Source organism: Petromyzon marinus, chromosome 18, assembly GCF_048934315.1.
Source record: "Petromyzon marinus isolate PM22_M1 ecotype Great Lakes invasive population chromosome 18, UKy_Petmar_22M1.pri1.0, whole genome shotgun sequence".
Lineage (NCBI taxonomy): Eukaryota > Metazoa > Chordata > Hyperoartia > Petromyzontiformes > Petromyzontidae > Petromyzon > Petromyzon marinus.
The window spans coordinates 4348632-4371226 of NC_133684.1; the positions used below are offsets into that span (position 1 = coordinate 4348632).

The 22595-nt window shown below is 45.0% G+C and overlaps 1 protein-coding gene across 2 annotated transcripts in view; it reads right to left on the reverse strand.

The window, feature by feature from the left end:
• The window catches only part of LOC116943589 (uncharacterized), a 67969-nt gene that overhangs the window by 30614 nt on the left and 14760 nt on the right, over positions 1 to 22595 (reverse strand). For both annotated transcript variants that reach the window (XM_032956553.2, XM_076067809.1), the window contains exons 8-10: positions 22438 to 22526; positions 20725 to 20809; positions 20150 to 20293 (exon numbers count right to left, since the gene is read on the reverse strand). In XM_032956553.2, the coding sequence (XP_032812444.2) occupies positions 20150 to 20293; positions 20725 to 20809; positions 22438 to 22526 (318 nt within the window). The remainder of the gene's footprint in view (positions 1 to 20149; positions 20294 to 20724; positions 20810 to 22437; positions 22527 to 22595) is intronic.

Here is a 22595-nt window from a genome sequence, read left to right on the forward strand (position 1 = left end):
CACTCACTCACGCATGCACGCACGCACTCACTCAGTCACGCACTCACGCACGCACTCACTCAGTCACGCACTCACTCAGTCACACACTCACTCAGTCACTCACTCACTCAGTCACTCACTCACTCAGTCACGCACTCACTCACGCATGCACGCACGCACGCACTCACTCAGTCACGCACTCACTCAGTCACGCACTCACTCAGTCACTCACTCACTCAGTCACGCACTCACTCAGTCACTCACTCACTCAGTCACGCACTCACTCACGCACGCACGCACTCAGTCACGCACGCACTCACTCAGTCACGCACTCACTCAGTCACGCACTCACTCAGTCACCCACTCACTCAGTCACGCACTCACTCAGTCACGCACTCACTCAGTCACTCACTCACTCAGTCACGCACTCACTCAGTCACTCACTCACTCAGTCACGCACTCACTCACGCACGCACGCACTCAGTCACGCACTCACGCACGCACTCACTCAGTCACGCACTCACTCAGTCACGCACTCACTCAGTCACTCACTCACTCAGTCACTCACTCACTCAGTCACGCACGCACTGACGCATGCCCTCGCCAGCACCGAGCCACGTGATGACACACGGCATTCAGCCGTGACCGCATGAGGAGGCACCGGCTGCCCTGGGAGCGATGCTCGCAAGTGAACGCGGCCCACAATGCCGTTTCCATCAAACTCGCCGGTGAATTAACCGAGTGATTGGATTGAAAATAATTTGAATGTCTCCTTTACCACCCCCATTAGACAAATTGCTTATGTTGGTGGGGAGGGGGGGGTCACGTAAATATTTTCATCTGCGAATAGGCTTGAAGAATGTGCAAAACTAATTATAATTGGCAAAAGGTTTTGTTTTTCATGTAAGCACGGTTGCTGTTTGTTAAGTGGCTGATTTTGAAAAGTTAAATAATACTTAAAAAATGTATCTGCTGTAAAGTCAACCGCACATTTACGAAATGAAGCACATTGCTAGCATTGTATTCCTGGTTGAATTACCTACTAAATGGCACATTTGAGACTTCTATAATGGGCGGTTTATTTTCCAAATGTACTTTCAAAAAATAGACTTTTAAATGCCCTGGCTGTGAGTCAACAAGGCTTTGCACCGTTGTATTTAGAGGCGATCTTAGGGTTTTTGGAAACCCGAGAGAACGCCACTGATTGGGCCCCCGGCCACCCATTTATATACACAAGGCAACGACAAAGATCCCTCCTATAGCCTCAACAGACTGTAGGGGCAAGTGCTGTTAGTGAGCACCTATGAAGGCCGGCACAGCACACGAGGGGGTGGGTGGCCAGCACCACGCCCGGCCGCCTTTATCTCCCTAGTGGCGATGTTTACATACCTCAGCAGGTACTCGTTTGAGGCCGAGTCGACCTAGAAGAGGCCCAGGACAGGTTTAGATAATTTGGCCTTGAGCGGGAATCCAACGTGGGTCACCGGGTTTGTAGCGCAGCTCACTAACCGCTGCACTACCACTCCCCACAACACATACACACACACGAAATGCTGTACTCTATATACCTATACTTGAACGTGTACATGATATTGTATGGTGTGAGGGTAAGTGGTGGCACAAGCGTTAGCGCACTGCACTATGCACCCGACGACTTGAGTTTGATTGCCGGCCACGGCTAACATCAGTGGTGGTGATATTTGCACCCGTAACCGTCCCTTACTTTCAGCATCCCGCACTGAACATCGGGATGAAACATCTGACCCAAGCCTGAAAGACATGGCAAGTCCATTGTCCAGTAGTCGATTGACAAAGACTTCTATATGATGATCATTATTAATAATATGCTGTTTATAAAAAAAAAAAACAGTATATGTACACAAACTAAAAAAAAATGCACACGTACATAAAATGTGTTGCTGATTTACCACCTTATTTAATTAGAAGGACAAAAAACAATTGTTACAAAACAATTCCACCCCCATGTATCACACCTGGTGGCCCTCGGTCAGGGCTCTCTGTAAATATGGGTCATTCTTACGTCGTCCGAACAACTTCTGCTCCACTCAATTTTGAGCCGCCGCTCGGACAGCTGCTCAAGGCTGCTTTAGGATCGCCAAAGGTTGCCAACTCTGATGTCTTTAGGAGCCAAACCGGCCAAGAGCGGGGTCCACCGTACCGACGTTTGTCATTTCCCCCGTTACCGTTGCACGCTGATGAACGTTTCGCGCGGAAAGCTGGGGACGGAGAACCGTTCCCTTATGTGTACAGCACGGTACAACAAATCGCGGCGATGAAAAATGCTGTTTTGACAACGTTTTGTCAAAACAATCGAAGTTGATTACGGTATTTGGGCATGGGGCCTAAACTCCGCGCAGACTGCTGCGCACGGCGTGGGTTATGTACTCGATGCAAATGACCCGTTAAATTACAATGCAGGGCACGCACCCGCAATGAAATGCAGAAGGTGCGAACCGAGCGCAGCCTTTGTCTTTTAACGGATCACGCGCGATGACTACCGTGGCGAACGGATTTATAGGTATTTTGTCATCGCGTGAGGTGCTCCCGCAGCAGACAGAATAACTGCCATGACTACACTCAAACAAACAGGGCACAGCCAGGGGGAATGTATCTATGTATGTTGAACTGATTTCGCACCGTACATGGACAACCGTGCTTATCCGCTGTGCGATGCCTTCCGCAATCGACGACAAAAATTGTCCACCTCAACTTATGTGGTACTGAATCGTTTTTTTTCTGCATTGAAGATCACGAGACTTTGTTTTGCGTCACCGTTAATTTGTCCGATGCTGAAAACGAAAAATATCCGGGGAGCCATAAAACCCGTGAGCAATTGTAGTTTCCCAGGCGGGATTTAATAATCATGTGCGCGGTTGGCAACAACAAGACCAAATAATAAACCTACCGTAGGCTCCTTGTAAAATTTTAATCACCACACTGAAAACAATCCGGTGAAGAATTAACCCGGGAAACAAATACATCAGGGACATCAATGTTTAAAAAAAGCGCTATATTTGTAGCGTAGGTGCACGTACGGTGCATTACAAAGCGTCGCCGGGTGTTCATCTCACGCAATCACGCCCCGCAATTGTGCAACTTCAATCCACGCCACCAGCTCGCATTTCTGCCTCCTGCGTAGCCCACAATAAAGGTTTTTGTTGGGTTGAATCGCGTCCATATAAATGTGTCGTTATTCCGCCACCACCCGACACGGCCAATTCCTAAGGTTTGCCACGTCAACAAAACGTGCCAATTAGTTACTACTTCAACACATCGGTGTGTTAGAGGGTAAACCCGTAAAGTTCCGCGAACTCGTTATAAAGTATATGACTCCGTGTATAAAAGAAAAAAAACTACCGCGTACCGCGGCTCATAGTCCTCCCTACGTGAGTGGGGGTGGTGGGCCCCAATCACCTCGCCTTCCCACAAGCCAGGAGCAGTGAGTTCCGACTTCGGACGTCCGCGGAATTTCTGTACCCCCCACCCACCCACCTCCCTTGTTACGGTTCGTGCCTTTTACCTGGCTCTTGACAATTTTTTTTTTATTCTAGATTGAAAACTGATTTCTTTAGAACTTATTTTCGTGTTTAGTTTGTTGTCCTTCACCTCCTCCCCGCACCTCCAATGAGCACGGTTGTCTAAGTAAGGTGCGAAAGAAGTTTAACATGCACACATACATCATATATCCGTCTTGCAAGCGCTCACTCGCGAGTCACCGTTGCATTGGGAAAAATGAAAGTGATTTCTCCGCTTGGACGAAACACCACACAGTCAGTGTTGAACTAACTTGGAACTAAATTAATTGGCAAGGGGAGCAGAGACTACAGCATGAAGGCTCAACCCGCTTGAGCTCCCCCCCCACCCCCCAACCCAACTTGACTGAGTTCAATGCAATCAACCATCGACGAGTTCGTCCACTGATGTCCGTATCACACGCTCGAGTTCCGGGGAAAAAATCTAAAGAAAAAGAGGTGGCGTTGGCCAACTGTTAAACATTAATTTGATTGCATAGTATATTCATTTTTAAGAGGCTACGCTGCTTTCTTATCCCGAAGTCTTAATGAGCACAAGAACCTGATGCTTCAGAAGCGATTGACTTGGTGAAAGTACAGAAATAAACCGGATGACACCTTCCAAAAAATGTTAAAATAGATTCCGCTGTCCGATGTCTCGTCAAGATCTAAGAGGATCAGCTCCCCAATGTGTTTTCGGGGGTTGCACCACGTGTCGTCAGCATGATCTTCTATGTCTTTCTCTACATGCTGGGAGCTTATTACTGAAATTCTGTTCAGGAATTCAGTTCCTCAAGAAGCTCCCACACAGGTGGTGGAATGCATCATACTGAGGAGCCAGGCCACGACACGTCAGTTCGTTGATTCACATCGATGCTTGCACTAACTATAAATGCATCGCACGTGCAAAAATCACTTATTTTCCATTTCTTGATATGCAAATTATATCATAACGTTACAGTTTAGGCTAAATCAGTGAGCAATGCTTTACCCAAAAAAGAGAAAGATAGAGTTACAATAAAAATGCGAAAGAGAATTACATCCACTCTTCAATTTAACCATGACCCCGAATAGTGAAATATATCGAATCGCCCGGCAGAGGATGGATGAGTTATATAGCTAGACGTCTCATGTCAAATTGGCCTTTCAACCGGTTGCCTTCATCATCTCCAATACTGAAGTCTAATTTACAGCCTGTTGTCCTTTTTGTTGAATATCCTCGTGGCTATGGAAAAATGACGTTCTATAAAATGAAACCTGACAAGCGAACTGGATTGGTCAGCTCGACGCAGGAATCAGTAAAACAAATGGCCCTCCATTTTTGCATAAAAATTCCAAACATGGCAGTCAAAAATAATGCTAAAGGAATCATCTTTTGTTTGCATTATCCCAGCCAAAACGCTGTGCCAGTGGACACACGGGAATCGTCGTTCATCCGCAGCAAATTTTCCCTTTCAGGTGAATCAAGCAGAAGCCCTCGCAGGCCGCTGGATGCGCTCTTATCTCCGTGGTGTTAGCGAAATGGGTACATCGTAAAACTAAATTCAACAAATCTACCTTCTCCCCTCTGAGCTGTCATGTCTGCTTACAAAAGGGTGTTGATTCATGGCGTAACAATATTGACAGTACCAAATATAAAAAGTAAGTGTGTGCTATAATAATAATAATAACAAATAATTATTATATCACCGGTTATTTGCCCAGGAAAGCCTCGCTCCATCTGCGGTCTCTGGGATGTTTGGCCTATTTCTGCTCATTAGCGTGTTGGTGTGTGGGAAGAATCAGGAGTACCCTGGGGAGAACCTACTCACAGCCCATGTCTACAACGTAGCAATATCCCATCGAAGTCTATTGCCCGGCGAGTCTCCTGTTCAAGTGCCAACCGTGTTACAACATCGAACAAAAATCACCAAGCCTTTTGGGCATTTTGCTAACAAAAAACTTCAGCAGCTCCTAAAGAAAAGCATTGTGACCCTCTTGTCTTAGGACACCATGAAGATTAATATGAGCAAATGTGACATTGCTGAGATTCATGACGACAATGCACTTCTTCAGGAACTTGTGATGTTTTATTTTTTTACATAATGCACAAAGGATCAGTGCTTTCTTTTTTATCTCACGATTTTTGTGTTACGTTTGAAACTTGTGGTTTTCCGACCTGCACTATTTTCTGTTACGTTCGGTCTTCATCGCTATTTACAGGTTTGATTACTCACTATACTCAAACCCTGGTGAGTTTTCTGATTGCGGTTAAATCACACGCATTCAGGGTGATTTGGATTACAACTACACGTGGTTAGAAATTCGGGGATGCAGTGGTAAAGCACTCTGCGTCAAAACCAGATGATGACTTGAATTCAATTTGTGGCCATGGTCATTAAGGTGAAATATCGCCAAACGGTGGATTGACAAAGGACTGTGAGTTCTTACTCATTATTATACACCTGTAGTTATTTTGGAAATGCAAAGCCAGGTAACTAAACAGAGCAGCACATGTAAAAATACCTCTGGAGGAGTATTTGCAAAGCTTACCATTCTGGCAGCACATGCGAGGGAAATATGTTCTTTCAAAGTTCATAGATAACCAGTAAACTTTGAATGGCAAGGACAGATATAACAAATGTCATTGGAAAAGGCTAAAGTTTTTTGTTTGGATATTTGTCTTCTTGTACATTGCCTGAACTATACATGAAAGAAAACGCCAAGGTCTGGCTTGTATTAATATCGCACAGGACTCCTACTCCTCGAACCTGCTGCCTCCTAGTGACCAAGTTTAGAAAGAAAGTCAGTGTTTCGTTTTAAATAAATGTCAGCAGTGTGCATAAATAATTCATCTTTTTCCTTCCTTTGCGAGTGATGATTCATCAGCATTGTATATTTTAAAGCAACGTCTTTGTGCAATTTGCTGGAGTTCCACAAAGCCAAAAACGTGAGAAGAAAAAAACATGAAAGCATTCCTCAACTTGATGTTGTGTTTTTTTTTAAACCAAGGTCCGCTTTACAAAAATCTATTTACATGACGTTGAAAAAAATGTTTACAAAACGTTGATAAATGCAGTGTTGCGCTGTGTGTCAAACAGCGGTACCTTTGCCAAAATGTGGTTCTTTAATCTCGGCAAACCGTCAACGCCTGAACGTTTAGAAATTTTTACATGGGCTCCAGTACCCATATGCGGACTTCTCTTCTGTGGCGAATGGACAGATAAGAGCCTGCTCTCTGACGATCTAACAGGTGTCCTCCAAGAGGCAATTTCAATACATCACCTTGCTCTTCAACGGCTCCTAAAATATTGACTCAACGTGGAGCTATGAGTCACGTCCTGGTGGCTCTTTGTTTCATTTCTCACCATTGCAGAGAGGTGACTGGGTGACTCACAGAGAGAGAGCGAGCGAGAGAACTGCGCTGGCACTGCTGAGACATTGACTTTGATTCTGGGCAGACGCCCAATGGTGAAACCCGAATTTCAAGTGGCGTGGTCTAAGCCCAGTCTACGAGTGTCTGCACACAGAAGAAGAAAAAAAAACGTTACATTAAACTTAGTTTAACACCTAATTTGGCTGAAGTCAAGCTGTAAGAAGTTAAAACATCGGTCTGAGTGCCATGCGATGAGCGTTCCTCTCTGTAGCAGAGCTTGTGGGAAAATTACGACCTCGAGTGTGGATAAAAGGTCACTTGAACTGATTTCAGGAGGAGGTCTGTGATATCTCCTTCCATGAACCATTCCCAAACATGGGATGATACAATATTCTGGGGGGGGGGGGGAATGTGAGGAAAATAAAATAAAAAGTCCCGTAACTATCAGGGCATTCGGAAATATATATTTGTTTTGCGGCTTTTTTCTATTAAAAAAGGCAACAACATATATATAGGTTGAAGGTCCCGCGGGTACATTCACCAGCGCCGAGAGACACCCTCTGGGAAGCGCCTCAATGTGCATGACACTGTTTAAAAATCCCTTCGAAACGTCTCCCCTCTTTACATTCTGCCACATCACTCAGTGAGCGAGACGACTGCGAGAAGAATGAACGCCTCGTCTCTGGCCGGACAGCCCTTGAACACGACGGAGCGCAGCGTGTGCCCCCCACCACCCCCTTCCAGTAACCCCAACAGAGACCTCACACTTTGCATTCCTGACACGGAAAATTCCATACGTTTCTGTGGGGTCCGTGTAGTCCATACACAACTGCCTGTGCGTGCGTGCGTGCGTGCGCTAGCAGGCCTGGAGCAGGTGAGACAGGCTCGTCGCTTACCTTTGACCTCGAGTTTTATAAACACGCATACATCAGTATGTCCTTTTTTTGCACAGCTGACAAGGATCACCCACAATTATCGTCGTTTTTACGAGCTTGCGCGTACCACGTACGCTGCGAAGGAAGGATGCGGTATGGTATAAAATATTACCTAAACCAGTTTTTAGAAATGTTATTTCTTTACACAACTGTTTTTTTTTTTCATTTGGCGGATGTGCAAAAGAAATGAAACACTTTCAACCCTGTCATGATTTTGGAAGAGTATGCAAATTACCCTCTAAAATAGCTCTCCCGAGGCCTTTCCACCACCAGTGGCATGAACAAGCACTTGCAGAGCTGCGCATTTTTCTTTCTTTGTTTTAAGAAAACAAAAATGGGCAACAACAGAAAAGAAACCAAGTCCTTCACTTCCCACATTTGCCCGGAAGAGACCATCACTTCTCTAATCCTTTAAGTGGGGAAAGCCACTGCCCTCAGAGCCTTAAACAACTCCAAACAGCTCACGGTAGAATTTCACACCATAAGCAAACAATGTTAACCTGGCACGAGACCGATGAAGATCCCACTGTGCCGGTTTCGCTGAAGGCCGTCCACCAATTTTACGAACCCCGCATTAATCAATGGCCAAAGGAGAGTGTTATGTCCTAGCAATTAAAACAAACTGTGCAGGTTCCATCTCTTGGCAATAGCAGCAGAGGAATGAACGCGCTGTGTTTGGACCGTCATTTGGGAGTGGCAGAGACACTTGTGTGGGCTTACGAAGTAAGGGGGTAGAAATGAATTGTGCTGTTTTGTTGTTGTTGTTGCTGCTATTATTATTACCACTGAAATCAAATAAACGAGTAGCAGGAAAAACACTTAAGAGACATGTTTTTTTGTGCGGAGGCTTCAGACGGAGCACTTTGCACGATTGTTAAGACATATCAAGTCCCCGATGAACTTATTCTAAGACTTATCCGTGCGCCAAATCAATGTGCCCTTCATTTGCCTTGGCATCGTGTTCCCAAATGTGCACTTGACCAACTGGAAATTGTCTCTCTTTGTCTGCTGATCATTGCTCGAACGCAACACACTCTTAGCTGATGATCAAGAATTGTCATGCAATGGTAGCCAAGGAACAGAACGCGTCCAAGTAAACGTCAACTGGGAGATGGAACTTATACAATGAGTTCGTGTGCACATGCTAGGTGGATTTTTACATCGCAGAACTGAGAAGGATGGCGATGACTTAGGCGAGGCTTTCTTCCCGCAGAGGATTGATCATGACTGATGATGCTTTTTTTTTGGACACATGGTATGTTTTTGATACAAGTGCTCATGTGAAATGTTGCATCATACGCACTTACTTCGTGGATTCACTGACCTGACCCAGATTGCTGCGCGTTGGAATTTGATAAATCATTGCGGAGAGAATTCATGTTTTTCTTGTCTGCCCTGAGGCTTGAACTCAGGATTATAGAAGTTCTGGTTACATAACAAATGAATTGAGGAATATACTGGAGTATATACACCCTCACACGTGTGTGTATATATATATATACCCCCTTGGAATATACATAGTGGATTGGAGTGGGTGGTACAATAGTTCAATGCGCTATGAACTCAGGGACACGTGTTTGACTCCCAGCCACGGCCAACAGTCGTGAGTTATATCTGAACTGGTCCTGGGCACCTTCATCACTTAAACACACTGACCGCAGAAGTAGATATTACATACCTACTTCGGATATTATTATAGAGTGACCTCGGAGTAATGATGAAGCACTTTCCCACCCTCCCTGGCGCTGGGAGTGATGTTCTTTCCATGGCAGCCAAACTGATATTTATAATTCTCAAAGTTGGAATTTTTGCCAAATGAACCGCAGAACCAATTTAATTGCAACGGATTTTTGTTGCGCGCAGTCATCGGTAATCATGCTGAGACAATCAACGTAATACACTCGAGATGCAACCATCGATTTAAACCGATAAAGCGACGTATCGTTTGCATGCCCCCGCACTAACTATCGTGCAACCGCTCCGATAGACAAACGCACTCCACAAACGCCGGCAAGCAGGTGAAATACGGTGGTCGCAGCTTGCTTGGTTTTTTCCCCCCTATCTCCAGCATTATAAGTCGAAAAGGGGAACTAAAAAAACGTGGAGACTGAAGTGGTGGGACAGCGAGACAGAGGGCGGGGATGTGATCTCATAAATTCCCGTATCACATTGCATTTCAGCCCTGAAGAGGCTCCAAAATGAGATCAGAGCCCCCTGTGCTCCCACCCCGACATAAATAACGTGGAGCTAATGTGGCCTCGCCCCATCTGTTCTGTCCAACCCACCTCCAAGTAAATCTGCGCTGCCGGTCAATGGGAGAATGCAATGGGAGATTTATTATGCAAGCCACCTGACCAAGTCCAAGCCAAAAAAAACTAAAATACTGACATTTATAATACATAATGTCACCAGCCGAGGCGGGAATTTAAATGTCAGGCTATAAATTGATTCCAAAATTTCTGGAAAATGTAAAAAATATATATTTTAGTAGAATGTTTAAGTGCAAGTTTTGTGTTGTATTTAATAAAAAAATATAAGCAATGTGTTGGCATTTCTACAACACTCTACGTCCATGCTGATAGTTCTACACAAGATCAAGGATTCCAGATTATGAAACAATTACAATGTTTTAATGTACGATACAGTTTTAGTTCCCAAATTAATCTGTGTTATTCTTTGTGGGGAGAAGCGAGATTCATGGTGGTTACATATTTAGCTTAATTTGTAAACGCATCCGCATATGTGTATGTGTGTGTATATGTGTGTATGTTTGGGGGCACAGGTGGTGCATCGGCCAGTCATCTCGGTCAGTCCACCCATGGCACCTAGGTCTGTCCCATGACCTGCCAGCGAGCGTTCGACACTTCACGTGGCCTTAACGTGCACATAGCCTGGCACAAACGCCGTTGTGACGTCACCGCCACTTAGTGGCAAATGGCGGTTGTTGTTATTGTATATTTGGGGAGCAGTGTTGAAGCGTTTAGCATACAAACCTGCTGACCTGAGTTCAATTCCCGGTCACGGCTAACATGACATTTGTACACCGGTGCAGCGTACAAATATCAGCACTGGGGAGATAAACGTGGCTGGGCATGGTGCTGGCTATCCCCCCACCCGCTACCCTGGTGTACTGTACCAACCTCAACAGCACTTGCCCCAACAGTCTGTTAAAGGCTATAATCGGAAACTTTGTCTTTGTAGCGGTTAGCACGGTACGAACCCGAGATCCGAGTTTGATTCCCACTCGCAGCCACCGCCGGTGATAGCGATTATCTGAACCGGTCTTGGGCCTCCACTAGGTCGACTCAGCGTCAAATGATTACCTGGTGTTGCGATGTTGTGGTAAACATCGCGACTGGGGAGACAAAGGCGGCCGGGCGTGGCGCTGGCCACCCACCCCCTCGTGCGCCGTGCCAGCCTTCATTGGCTGCTCGCAAACAGCACTTGCCCCTACAGTCTGTTGCAGGCTACACAGGGGGGGGGGATGTTTGTCTTTGTTTTGTATCTGTGTGCGAGAGAGTGCGTGTGATGTGTGTGTACGCATGCACGTATATGTCAGCCGGTCAGTCTGTCTTACGTGTGTGCGTGCACCAATCACACGTTTCTGAGCGCCGTGGGTCACATGAGGCAACAATCCTGCTCCGTTTGCTGGGCAATCGGGTACTGACAAAGTGGAAGTCAGTGGGTTGCTCATCTTGCCTCAGGGTTCATCATCACCATCATCATAGTGCCATGGCGAACAGTGGGGCAGGTATGAAGCTTGGATCTGGGCTCCTGTGGCTCCCTCGAGAGGACATAACACACCGTGGCGATGTGAATGTTGTGCACGTACATCTGTGTCCCCCCCCCCCCGCCCCCCGATCTGTGTTCGAGCTGTGCCCGCATATCGTTTGGCACGGTTTTCCCAACGTTTCACTCCGCCGTGCGGGAAGTGTCTTCGTGCCGCTCGAAGGAGGTGCCGGCACGTGGAGGGAGACCTCCTCCCTTGTGCTGAACAACCCCCGGTGGAAGACGGAAACACGCAGCACAAGGTGAATAGGAAGAGGAAGAAGACGAAGAAACCCCCACCGCGGCAGTAAATGTGTCTATCAGATATACTGACCCGGTTGAAATTTCTGCGCGCTCCGGTTTTTGCGGCAGCATTTGTCCCTTCGAGCTGTCCGCTGATGCGTGGCCGCGTAGAGGCAGTTGAACGAATGACTAAAAATCACACCCGTGGGTGTGGCGGTGGCCGCCACAAGCGAGCGGGTTTAATGGAGCCGGCAGACCTCGCGGAATACTCGCGCTGATTCTTAACGCCTCACTTTGCAGACATGTGTCGGCAGATGTTAATCAAAGCGGCCGGAGATGCGCGGGATTAACGCCTCGCGTGGCCGTGAGAACAGGCGAGATCTGCTTGTGCGATCTGTCCAGGATTTGGGCTTCAATGTCTTCCCGAAAGGGAACACATCAGTGGGTCCTTCTCTATTCCATGAGAAGAAGACGCAGAAGAATGGCGGAATCTTGCATGCGGATTATTATTTTCTGCATGGCTCATAAAGGTTGCGGGGGGAGGAGGTTAGGCGGTCTTAAATTTACAAATTTGTGAAATTGAGCTTCATAGCGCGTCAGATTTCTCCAGGATAAACAAAGATTGCGATTCTTATTCTGAAATTTCACAGCTGCTAAATCATGGTTCGTTCAGGCAGGTGTGAACTATCTTTGACAATGATAACATACTGCCCGTTGCAATATACTGCTGGATAAAGGACTCCTCGTATTTCACCACGTTGGTCATTGCATGATGTACCATATGACGTGTGTATGCATATATGCTCGTTGAACTTCTTTCGCACAGTACGTAGCCAACCTTGCTAATCGGAGGCACGTGGGGGGAGAGTCGTAGCAACTGTAACTCAATGCCTACCCATGAACAGACGGAGGAGGGAGACATAAAAAATGTCTAATTCACAGCCCTTCGTCAATCCACTGCTTGACGAAGGCCTCTGAGTGCTGTTTTCATTTCGATTTAAAGCTTTCGTGACTGCAGGGATTCATATTCTTGGTTCTTTCGGTAAAGTCACGTAGAAGGGCAACAATATTATAATAAAAATAGAAAACAATATTTTGATTATTTTATTGTTTCCCTTCGTGACTTTACCAAAAGAACCAAGAATATACTGTTTTCAGTTGTGGTGCGTTGTTTGACCATACTTTATCACTTGCTCAGTGGGGGGGGGGGGGGGGGGGTTGGTGAAAGGAGTGTCCCAGGACTGGTTCAGCTGCGACAGGCCAACGACGTTAGCCATGGCAGGGAGTGAAACTCGGGGTCGCAGGGTTCAAAGTGCAGTACGTTAACCATTGTGCAAACACATCACCCCATCTTTTATGTCAGTCCCAGGATTCGATGTTTAGGCACCAAATATATATTTTTCTGCAAGCTCAAACTCAGCACATTATCACGCCCTCTAGAAAATATCATTATACGCCATTATCCAGCGACAATTTGGCAACATTATTTGCCAACAATGCTCGTGAATTTTTCCTTCAAAGGAAAATTTAGCACATTTTAAGCTGAATACGCAACAAATATAGCAACATATTTTGTAAAAAAATAAACTTTCTTTTAGTATGAGCAGTAAAGTAATACTAATTTAGAACGGTTTGTAAATCCACTGCTGGATGAGGGACTTCCCATGATGTTGGCCAGAGCGAAGGCCGAGGAACAGGTGGAGGCATCCAATTTGAAGCCAAACGTGGCCGGGATTTGAACTCAAGTCGGTGGGTTCATAGCGTCGTGTGCCAATCGCTGGACCACAGCTCTACGCCTCTGGGAGGTATTTCGTGCATTCATAAAAAGAAACCACGAAGTTTATCTCACATTCTTCTTCATGCAGATAAAATATAAATTGACTTGAAGAGCCAATAAAAAAAAACATACATTTTACTTTAACGGTATTTTACCATTGAGGCTTTGCAAAAAAAAATGAGAATCCTCAATGGCAACGATCCATTCCTGTTAACAAAAAAACTAATTTCCTAACCGGTGTAATGTTTAACCTCGCATTGCTGATTGACGAGAACTAGAGAATTTCCGTTCCTGTGCAGATCTAAATCCTGATCAAAAAGCACTCGTGGTATTTGTGGTTGTATGCCACGCGCACGGTCCTATAAGGGTTCTAGCAGGTGAGTGCTTTAGTGGGTGGCCGGATTCGATAATATCAACAGACAAGCCAAAACACGAAGCTCTTGGGGGCCTTCATTCTCATGAGACATTTTTTTACACACCGCCCGTGTTCGGCTTCTCGTAATATTGGTGGACACGAGCAGCAAAGCATTTGTTTACACGTCGATTCGCTTATCTTTTTTTCTCTCCCAAATCCTGATGGACATCCAATTTAAACATATAAAGCCGTTAATATTTTTTGCATACTTGCGACTGACTTCGTGGTGAGCGTAGCATAATTCATCTGCAAAAGTACACTTGACTGATTTTTTTGTATACAGCTTTTAATACTATAACAATTACCCATAATGCACCACAATAGCTTTTTTGTAGTGAATGGGAACCCATCACTTATATGGACTCCTCTTGCCCATTAACATCGTGTAATCCAGCGTCATTTGTTTAACAAGCCTGACTCTGCTGATGAGACCCATCAGGTCAAATCCAACGTCTTTGCTGGATAGTATTGGTCTGGAAAGCAAAATTGCTGATGGACAAAAATATATTGTCTCTATATGTGCAGACACAGAGCAGAAGTCTCCTTATAATGCCATTCGTGCATTGTGGTTCTGCTGTTACATAGTGAAATTAAAGTGATTTTCGGCTAAAATTACCACTAAAGCAGTTTCCATCTCCTGTTTACAGCTCTGAGCCAGTGGTGGAAATTACACATTCCTATGACAGGGACACGTCTATCCATAGGATAACCACTGATGACTTCCCCACAAAGTGGCACTCGTTTCATCAACCCTGGAGGCGATGATGGGCTGAGTGAACCCTCAACCGTAATTCCCATTGCGAGCTGCTCGCTCTGCCCCTGAGCCACCAGGCTCCAAAGTCTTTGCTTTATATATGAAGTTAATTTCTGAATAAATCGGATGAAGAATTGTTTTTTATTATTCGGTATCATTATTGATCAACTTGCGTACGTACGCTGCTGACTGCTAACGCACACCAACCACTCCTCTTGCAGCACTGGCACAAATGATAAAGGAATCAGACTCGTCTCAATGCTGGCAGTGCGCGGACGCGTAAATTCCTGCCACCAAACAGCCCGGCACGCAACGAGCACCCGCGTGCAGCTACGGACCTTTAAAACAAAACAAAATCTACACTCAAGTGAATTTTACTCCAGGGCTTTCGGCTGAACCCATTCTTGAAAAAGGAGCGAACGAAACTAAATTCGAATTTCGCAAAGCAAACTCTCAGTCAATTGACCACTTGCTCTACAGGCATGCACAATCTGAATTTGCATTTATATATTTTTTTTACGAAGTTGTGAGGAGGCCATTGCGTTAGAGATTAGCACTGCTAATGAACTGGCCTTTGACGGTAAGATCCGCATGCTAAATCTGGTACACAAAGTAGAGAGATCATGCAACTAAGAATCGCCGCAGACACACTGCCACCAGCGTGGTTTACGCATTTTCTTGAGCGGGGTATAAACCACACGGAGAGCCAAGCAATTGCTCTGCGTGGAATCTTTCTACAAAATTGGGTTCCCTTCCTGACAAAGTTGCGACTGAGCAAATCCACTCCACGGAATATACTCTAGCCACAGGTATATGTGTGTGCTGAACTTGAGATTATTTTCAGGCAAGAGCACGAGATGTAGCTGGTACGTCCAAGAAAAAGCTAATGGTACACTCTGCACGCAGAAGTCCTAAACGTCTCAGCTGTTTTCCCCCACTGAAATATCAAAGCTGCTCAATTTTCTTCTTTGGTTCTTTCGGTAAAGCCACGTAGAATGAGAATAAAATAATAAAATAACACAATAAAATTCTCACGACGTTTCGGCCACAACACAAGCAGCCTTCTTCAGGTGAAAGAACAGAACTGTCGTCCCGAGAATTTTATTGCGTTGTTTTATTTTATTATTTTATTATTTTATTCTCATTCTACGTGACTTTACCGAAAGATCCAAAGAAGATGTGTGAGAACACTTATGCCAAGTGGCACCGAGAAGTCGACACGGCTCCTGGAGCAAGGAATAAAATAAAACTGTCTGGAGGACAGCGCTGGAGCGAGCGCTGTCTTCCAGACAGTCTCGTCCCTTCACCTGATGAAGGCCGTTTGTGTTGTGGCCGAAACGTCGTGAGAATTTTATTGTGTTATTTTATTTTATCAATTTATTATTTTATTCTCATTCTACGTGACTTTACCGAAAGAACAAAAGAAGATGAATCCTTGCAGTCACGAAAGCTTTAAATCGAAATTCTGCTCAATCTTGGTTGGTTCAGGCAGGTGTAAAATACCTTTGACAGTGATAACATACAGCCCGTTTCAATCTACTGCTGGATAAAGGCCTCTTCATATTTCACCACGTTGGTCAGTGCATGATGTACTATGGACGCATGTATGTATGTTGAACTTATTTTGGCATCGTACGTAGCCAACTGTGCTAATGAGAAGTGAGGGGGAAGGACAACAAACTAAACACAAAAAGTGCCATAGCTCCAGTGGCTTCCTAACATCGAAAGGAAGAGCGTTCCAGACGGCCGCAGCGCATCTGAAAGCGCCGCGCGAATGCAGTGACCGCCGTCTTTGTTCGATTTGCCAGCCACAAGCCGCTGCTGCGAGGATGACCGGAGTTGCACGATGGTGGTTAATGCTCCTTGACGAGATGAGCAACGTTGTGTGGTTCATTCGTGGCAAGCACTTTGTGCGTAACGAGTGCGACCTTAGATTGTATTCGTTCGAAAGGCGCCTCCTTGCCCTGAGGGCGAGTGTCTGTATGATCCACCAACCCTTACATCAGATGAACGAATAACAGTTATTTGTCATTGCACTTCTGGATGACGGCTTCCCACGTGTTTTTGGCTCAGGGGCAATGCTGGACCAAACCTCATCGCAGTCGTCGGTGTAGTTTCTGTGAAAGGTGCCTCGGACCAATTCAGATGTCACTCGCCACTGACGCTAGCGGGGCCAGGAATTTAACTCTGGTCACCAGGTTCACAGGACAGGGCGATAACGACTTTGCCAATGTCCCCCCCCCCACCTCAATTATTATTATTTATTTTGTAAAAAGTGAGCTTTCCGCAAGATTTTAGTTCCGTAATCATACACGACCAAGATCACGCGATTATGCACATTTAAAGCGTTATTCTACGATGTAATTAAATGTAAAGGAGTTGCAATGTGTCAGGGCAGTGAAGTTGAGGCGAGGCAGAATGTTTTTGCTGCCCTCTGGTGTCTAACGACGGACATCGCCGCACGTGACCAATTTATCTGCCCAAGACGAGAGGTTTTTTTATCACCTACCAATATCAAGGGCCATTAACCTAGCGCTGACAGTTGTGTCTGCTCACAGCCTCGCATAACACAGTAAGCCGGTGTAACGGTTAGTATAACACTATTTGTTTGATGTCTTTCTCATTATGCTTCCTCTACTTCCTTAATGAACGTGCCGGGGTATCATTGCCCAAAGCGTCTGGAAGACTCAAGGTTTGGCGGGGGGGGGGAGGAAGATGAATAAAAACTTTCTCGCAAAAAAAGCTCTGCCAATCCTGCGTCACAAACTCCCTCGCCGCCGTGTCGCAAATCTCTCGCGCGGAACGAAACGTCGGGACACCACGCTGAGCGACACGTGATAGCAACCCGTAAAAACACACGTGAGATCACGCTCCCTTCACGTTGTACATATTCCATCAGAGTCCTTAAGATCTTCTGATCTCCGACACGCCCGCTTTTGTTAGCGTAGCACCCAAGCTATGTGCGGCACGCCTTGCCACATGAAATCAGGCAATCAGAGTCGGTAGATAGATTAAAGTCTGCTGTGTAAACCCCATCTTTTTCAAGCGGCCTTCCCTCTTTAGTTGGGTCGGTTGGCCCGGTTTCGTTTTTGTTTCCTGCTTTTTATGCATTGGGATGCTTGGATGGAATGCGCATCATACATTTAAAGGAATATATTATGATTGCGTTATGATGATAATGATAGTGGCAGCCGTGAAATGTGCAGTCCTTTGTCGCTCCACTGCTGGATGAAGGCCTCCCCCAATGCTGTGCTGGTGGTGGGGGTTTGTTTAGATCACACTTCACCACACGGTTTGGTTCAGGAGATCAGTTCAGACGTCACTTTCCGCTATGTTGGCCGTAGTTGAGAATCGAACCTGGGTGGTTGCGTTCATAGCAGTGTGCTAATCAACGTACCACCACTCCTTTTAACAATTACGTTTTTTTAATCTTTAAAGGTTACCTTAAGTTGCATAATCATGAATTTGATGCGCCACCAATTAGCGTACCTTTGAATGAGTGGTGAGGTGGCACTGCACCGTGAGCCCAACGATTCCTGACAATGGTCAACATTGGTGGAGATGGATAGGTGAACCTGTGCAGATGATGGATGGTGGCGTGGCAGCCCAGGGCGGGAATGGAGAAAGTCCACCATGGAGATCGCAAACGGCGGTGGTGGTGACTTTCAGAGGCCCTCGTCCAGCAGTGGATCGACCAATGGCTGCTTATGACGATGTTCTGTATGCGATGTGTTCATGTCACCTCTACAGCCACTCGAGGTTGTTGCCATTCACTGCAGTCAGCAGTGACTCTGTTTGTTAAGAGGGAAATCGTACACTTCTAATAACCCAAATAACTAATATCAATGAAGTATTAAAATTAACAAATTTCCTTAAACGCTATTTAAGGAATAATTTCAAACCAGATTTAACCACGTGAAAAACAAATGTGTTTAACATTATAAAAAGCACGCATTGAGAGCTGTTACATGCCTGTACTTGGCAGAGGTTGAAGAAAATAATGTTTCTCTCAGTCCGCTCAGACTCATGGGGCATACATGTGGAAACCAGATTGCCAATTCTGAGTTTTAAAAGTAAATGTTAGCGTACTGTTCTAAACAGTACTGCACACATTAGGACCAAGTTGATTCCAGTGGAAATACCATTCCACCTACGGACAATTTAACCACGTAACATTCAAATGCTTCAGCCCTCATTATGCAACACAATGACTCTATACTTCCTAAAATGAGTTGATGCTATTCCTTCCTTAAATGAGTCTCGTCCCTTACCATATAAGGCGAAGTTAGTCAAACTATGTTTTTGTGGGTAATTCCCAAATGTGGTCTCATAACGACTCTCTGTATGGATTTTTTTATTACTTCTAAAATTTCACTGCAAACATTCCCCTTATCGACATAATCTTCAAACTTCCGTGGTTCAGCTGCAATTTTTTTGGGTTTATTATTATTGTGTTAATGCCACTCGAAAAATATATTGCTGGATAAAAATAAGAATTAAAAAACGTTAACCAGATACAGCGACAGATGTATGGTTTTCTGAAGTGAAGGATATCAATTGCCATCGCTTTTATAGAGATACCTTCATGTACAGGACACGTAAACACACTCCCGCACATGCAAGGGCACTTTACTATACGAGCAGCAGTTGCCTATCGCCACTAGCCAGAGGATGAAAAAAAAAATTCCAACAAAGAGGATCGCGCTGAGGTACCACTGGAGAATATTGTGACCTTTGACCTCACGAGAAGAGCATAGGACAGAGACTGGCGTGCGATCAGGCTCTGGACATGGATGCGAAGCCGGCAAACCTCGCGAACGACTCGCGGCGGCCGCGACTGAGTGTCAGCGGTGTGCACGCGCAGCCCGTTTCGTTACAATCCACTGCTGGATGATGGCCTCCCCACCGCCGCGCGATTTCGTGGCCAGTTCTTCGACCACGTTCACCATGCCGGTCGCTGCAGGGTTGGTTAGTGAAGGCGAGGAGCGTGGCAGCCTAGCACAGTACACCAATGGGTTGTCGCCGCAATGCCCTCTGCTGCAGTTTAAGATATACATTAAAATAACATACAAATGTATATCTTAACTTGAGATTGTGGCCAAGCGATCAAGTGAAATTATAATTACTATGCTCCTTTACCCAGAAAGGTCCGAGTCTAGCGACAATTACAGAGTGACTCAGATTTTCGCATCATGATAAAAAAAAAACGCTAACAAAAAATCGGAGTGCAGGCTATGAAACAATGAGATCTAAACAACAACGCGCAAAGATGTGCATTGGACGCACACAAGCTCTCACTCCAATACAGACCATCAGCTCGAGAGGCGCTGCACGTGTTGCTGTGTCATCGCTTTAGACGCTGCTGTGCGCGCACTTAACGCGGGCCTCACCCGTGCTTGGGGACTTCTCAGTCTTCTCTGCAGCTTTGGCCGACACCTCGTCTGGGTTCGTGGCGTTAGCTGCCTTGTCGTCAGAATCGTTTGAGTCTTCTTTGTCAGACTCGGGCTCTCCGTCCTCTTTGGGGTGTTTGGCAGCTAGCGGGGGGAAAAATACGTAACATTTATCTCAGAGGAGACAGCTTGATTCCCATCGTTTTAGACAGAAAATGTATTGTAATAATAACAACACACGCTATTGGTCAAACTGTTGTAAGTGGACTTCAGGCAATCCACGTCACTAGAAAGGATGATCGCCCCTGGTGAAGGATCACTGATTGGCGGCCAAGGAAGGCATGCGCGAACGTCCTCGGTGGAGATGAAGCCATGAAATAATTAATCGTGCAGCTACAATATGGATTATTACATCACATGTTTGTGTGGTATGGTGACAGTTTGGGGGAGGCCTTAATTCAGCAGTGAAATTATCACGATGAACCAATGGGTTTCAGCTTCATACGGATGTAATAAAATAAAAATTAGACGCTTGTACTAACACATGCATGGAGTGTTAATGCTAAGTAGCTTACCGGATGCGGTGGCTGCTAAATCCAGTGGCACCAGTTCTTGAGAATCCTGACCATTAACAATCTGCACTGTGAAACTCTGCTTCTTCTACAGCAGAAAACAGAAAATCCAACCGCGCAAATATTTGTTATTCAACACTGTCTATAATAAAGATGGAGCAATGCAATTACAAAAATCTCAACACATTGGTCAATGACACAGGCAACGTTTTGGGCAATGGCTCTTATTCATAGCAAATTAGTTCAGATGGGACATTGTCCAATTATATATATTTTTTTATTTTAAGGCCATAGTGTTGATGATGAATGTGTTGACTTGTTTTATTTGTGCTTGTGCCGCACTGAAAAGGCAAATATTTGCTTTATTAGGTTAACACGTAGACTTTTGGGACCAATATCATCCAAAATACAGATTTGGCTGCTGCCTGATAATGCTAGTTGTAATTACTGGCGAAACGTCGTACTCAGATTGTAAATGTTGTGGATTTGCATTCCAACACACCGGTGTGCTATACTCGTAACGAATTGGGATGTTCTGTTTACGTGACAAACCTTACACATTGGCTGTGTCGGGTGGTGGCGGGTTTAACAACACATTTATATTTATGCGATCTAACCCAAAAAATAAACTGCATTTTGGACTTATTTTTTCTATATATAAAAGTACAGTTCCTTGTCAATCACCTGCTGTGTCATCCATGGGAGGTTGTTTGACCATACTTTAACAGTCTGGTCAGTGCAGGATGCTGAACAGGGACACGAGGATCTGTTCAGATATATCTCACTACTGATGTTAGCCGTGGCCGGGAATCCAGCTCAGGTAGGTAGACTAGTACAGCAGTGCCCTAACCACTGTGCCACCAGTCTGCTCAGCTGTCTCTTTATCTGTCTATATAGAATATCCTATGAGACACTGGATTTCAAATGTTTCACTTAGAACCTAATTTGTAGTATAGTGGAGTATGTTAAATCTTGAAAAAAATATTACGAAATAAAATATATATTTAAATATGGTGCTGTTTCCAAATAGTCGGTGGAATGGTGGTGCAGCGGTTAGCACTCGACACTGTAACCTTAGTGAACTGAGTTTGATTCCTGGTCCTGGCTAACACCAGTGATATCTGAACCGGCGCTCAGCTACCTTTCACCAGTAGTCTCAGTGACCAGCATGGGGAAGTATGGTCAAACAAACCTATATAACCAATATGGAGTGGGAGGCCTTCATCAGCAGTGCGATAATGAAGGGCTCATCATTATGATTATGCATTCCATAGACATTACTCGTTGGTTCTTTCGGTAAAGTGACATAGAAAATAAAATGAAATAATAATAGAATAGGACGTTTCGGTTGCAACACAAGCAACCATCATCAGGTAAGAATGAATGATAAAACACAGACACGGGAACAGCATAGGCAGACACACATGCAGAGAGACACACACACAAAGACACACCGAGCGAGACACACACCAAGACAAATGTGTGTATGCCTATGCTGTTCCCGTGTCTGTGTTTTATCATTCATTCTTACCTGATGATGGTTGCTTGTGTTGCAACCGAAACGTCGTATTCTATTATTATTTTATTTTATTTTCTACGTGACTTAACCGAAAGAACCAAAGAGTAATTCCTGCAGTCACGAAAGCTTCGAATTCAATTAGACATTTTTATACATATAACAGAGACAAAAATTAAATATTTACGATATGTACTTACACGTATCTTCATCCACATGCAGAGCACGGCGATGATGATGGAAACAATAATTATAATAATGGCGATGAGAATTATGTACAATAATTTACCTGAAAAAGAAAAGTTTCAAGCAACCAAGTTAATCTGTGCTTGATCACATGACATCCATTCTGTTCTTT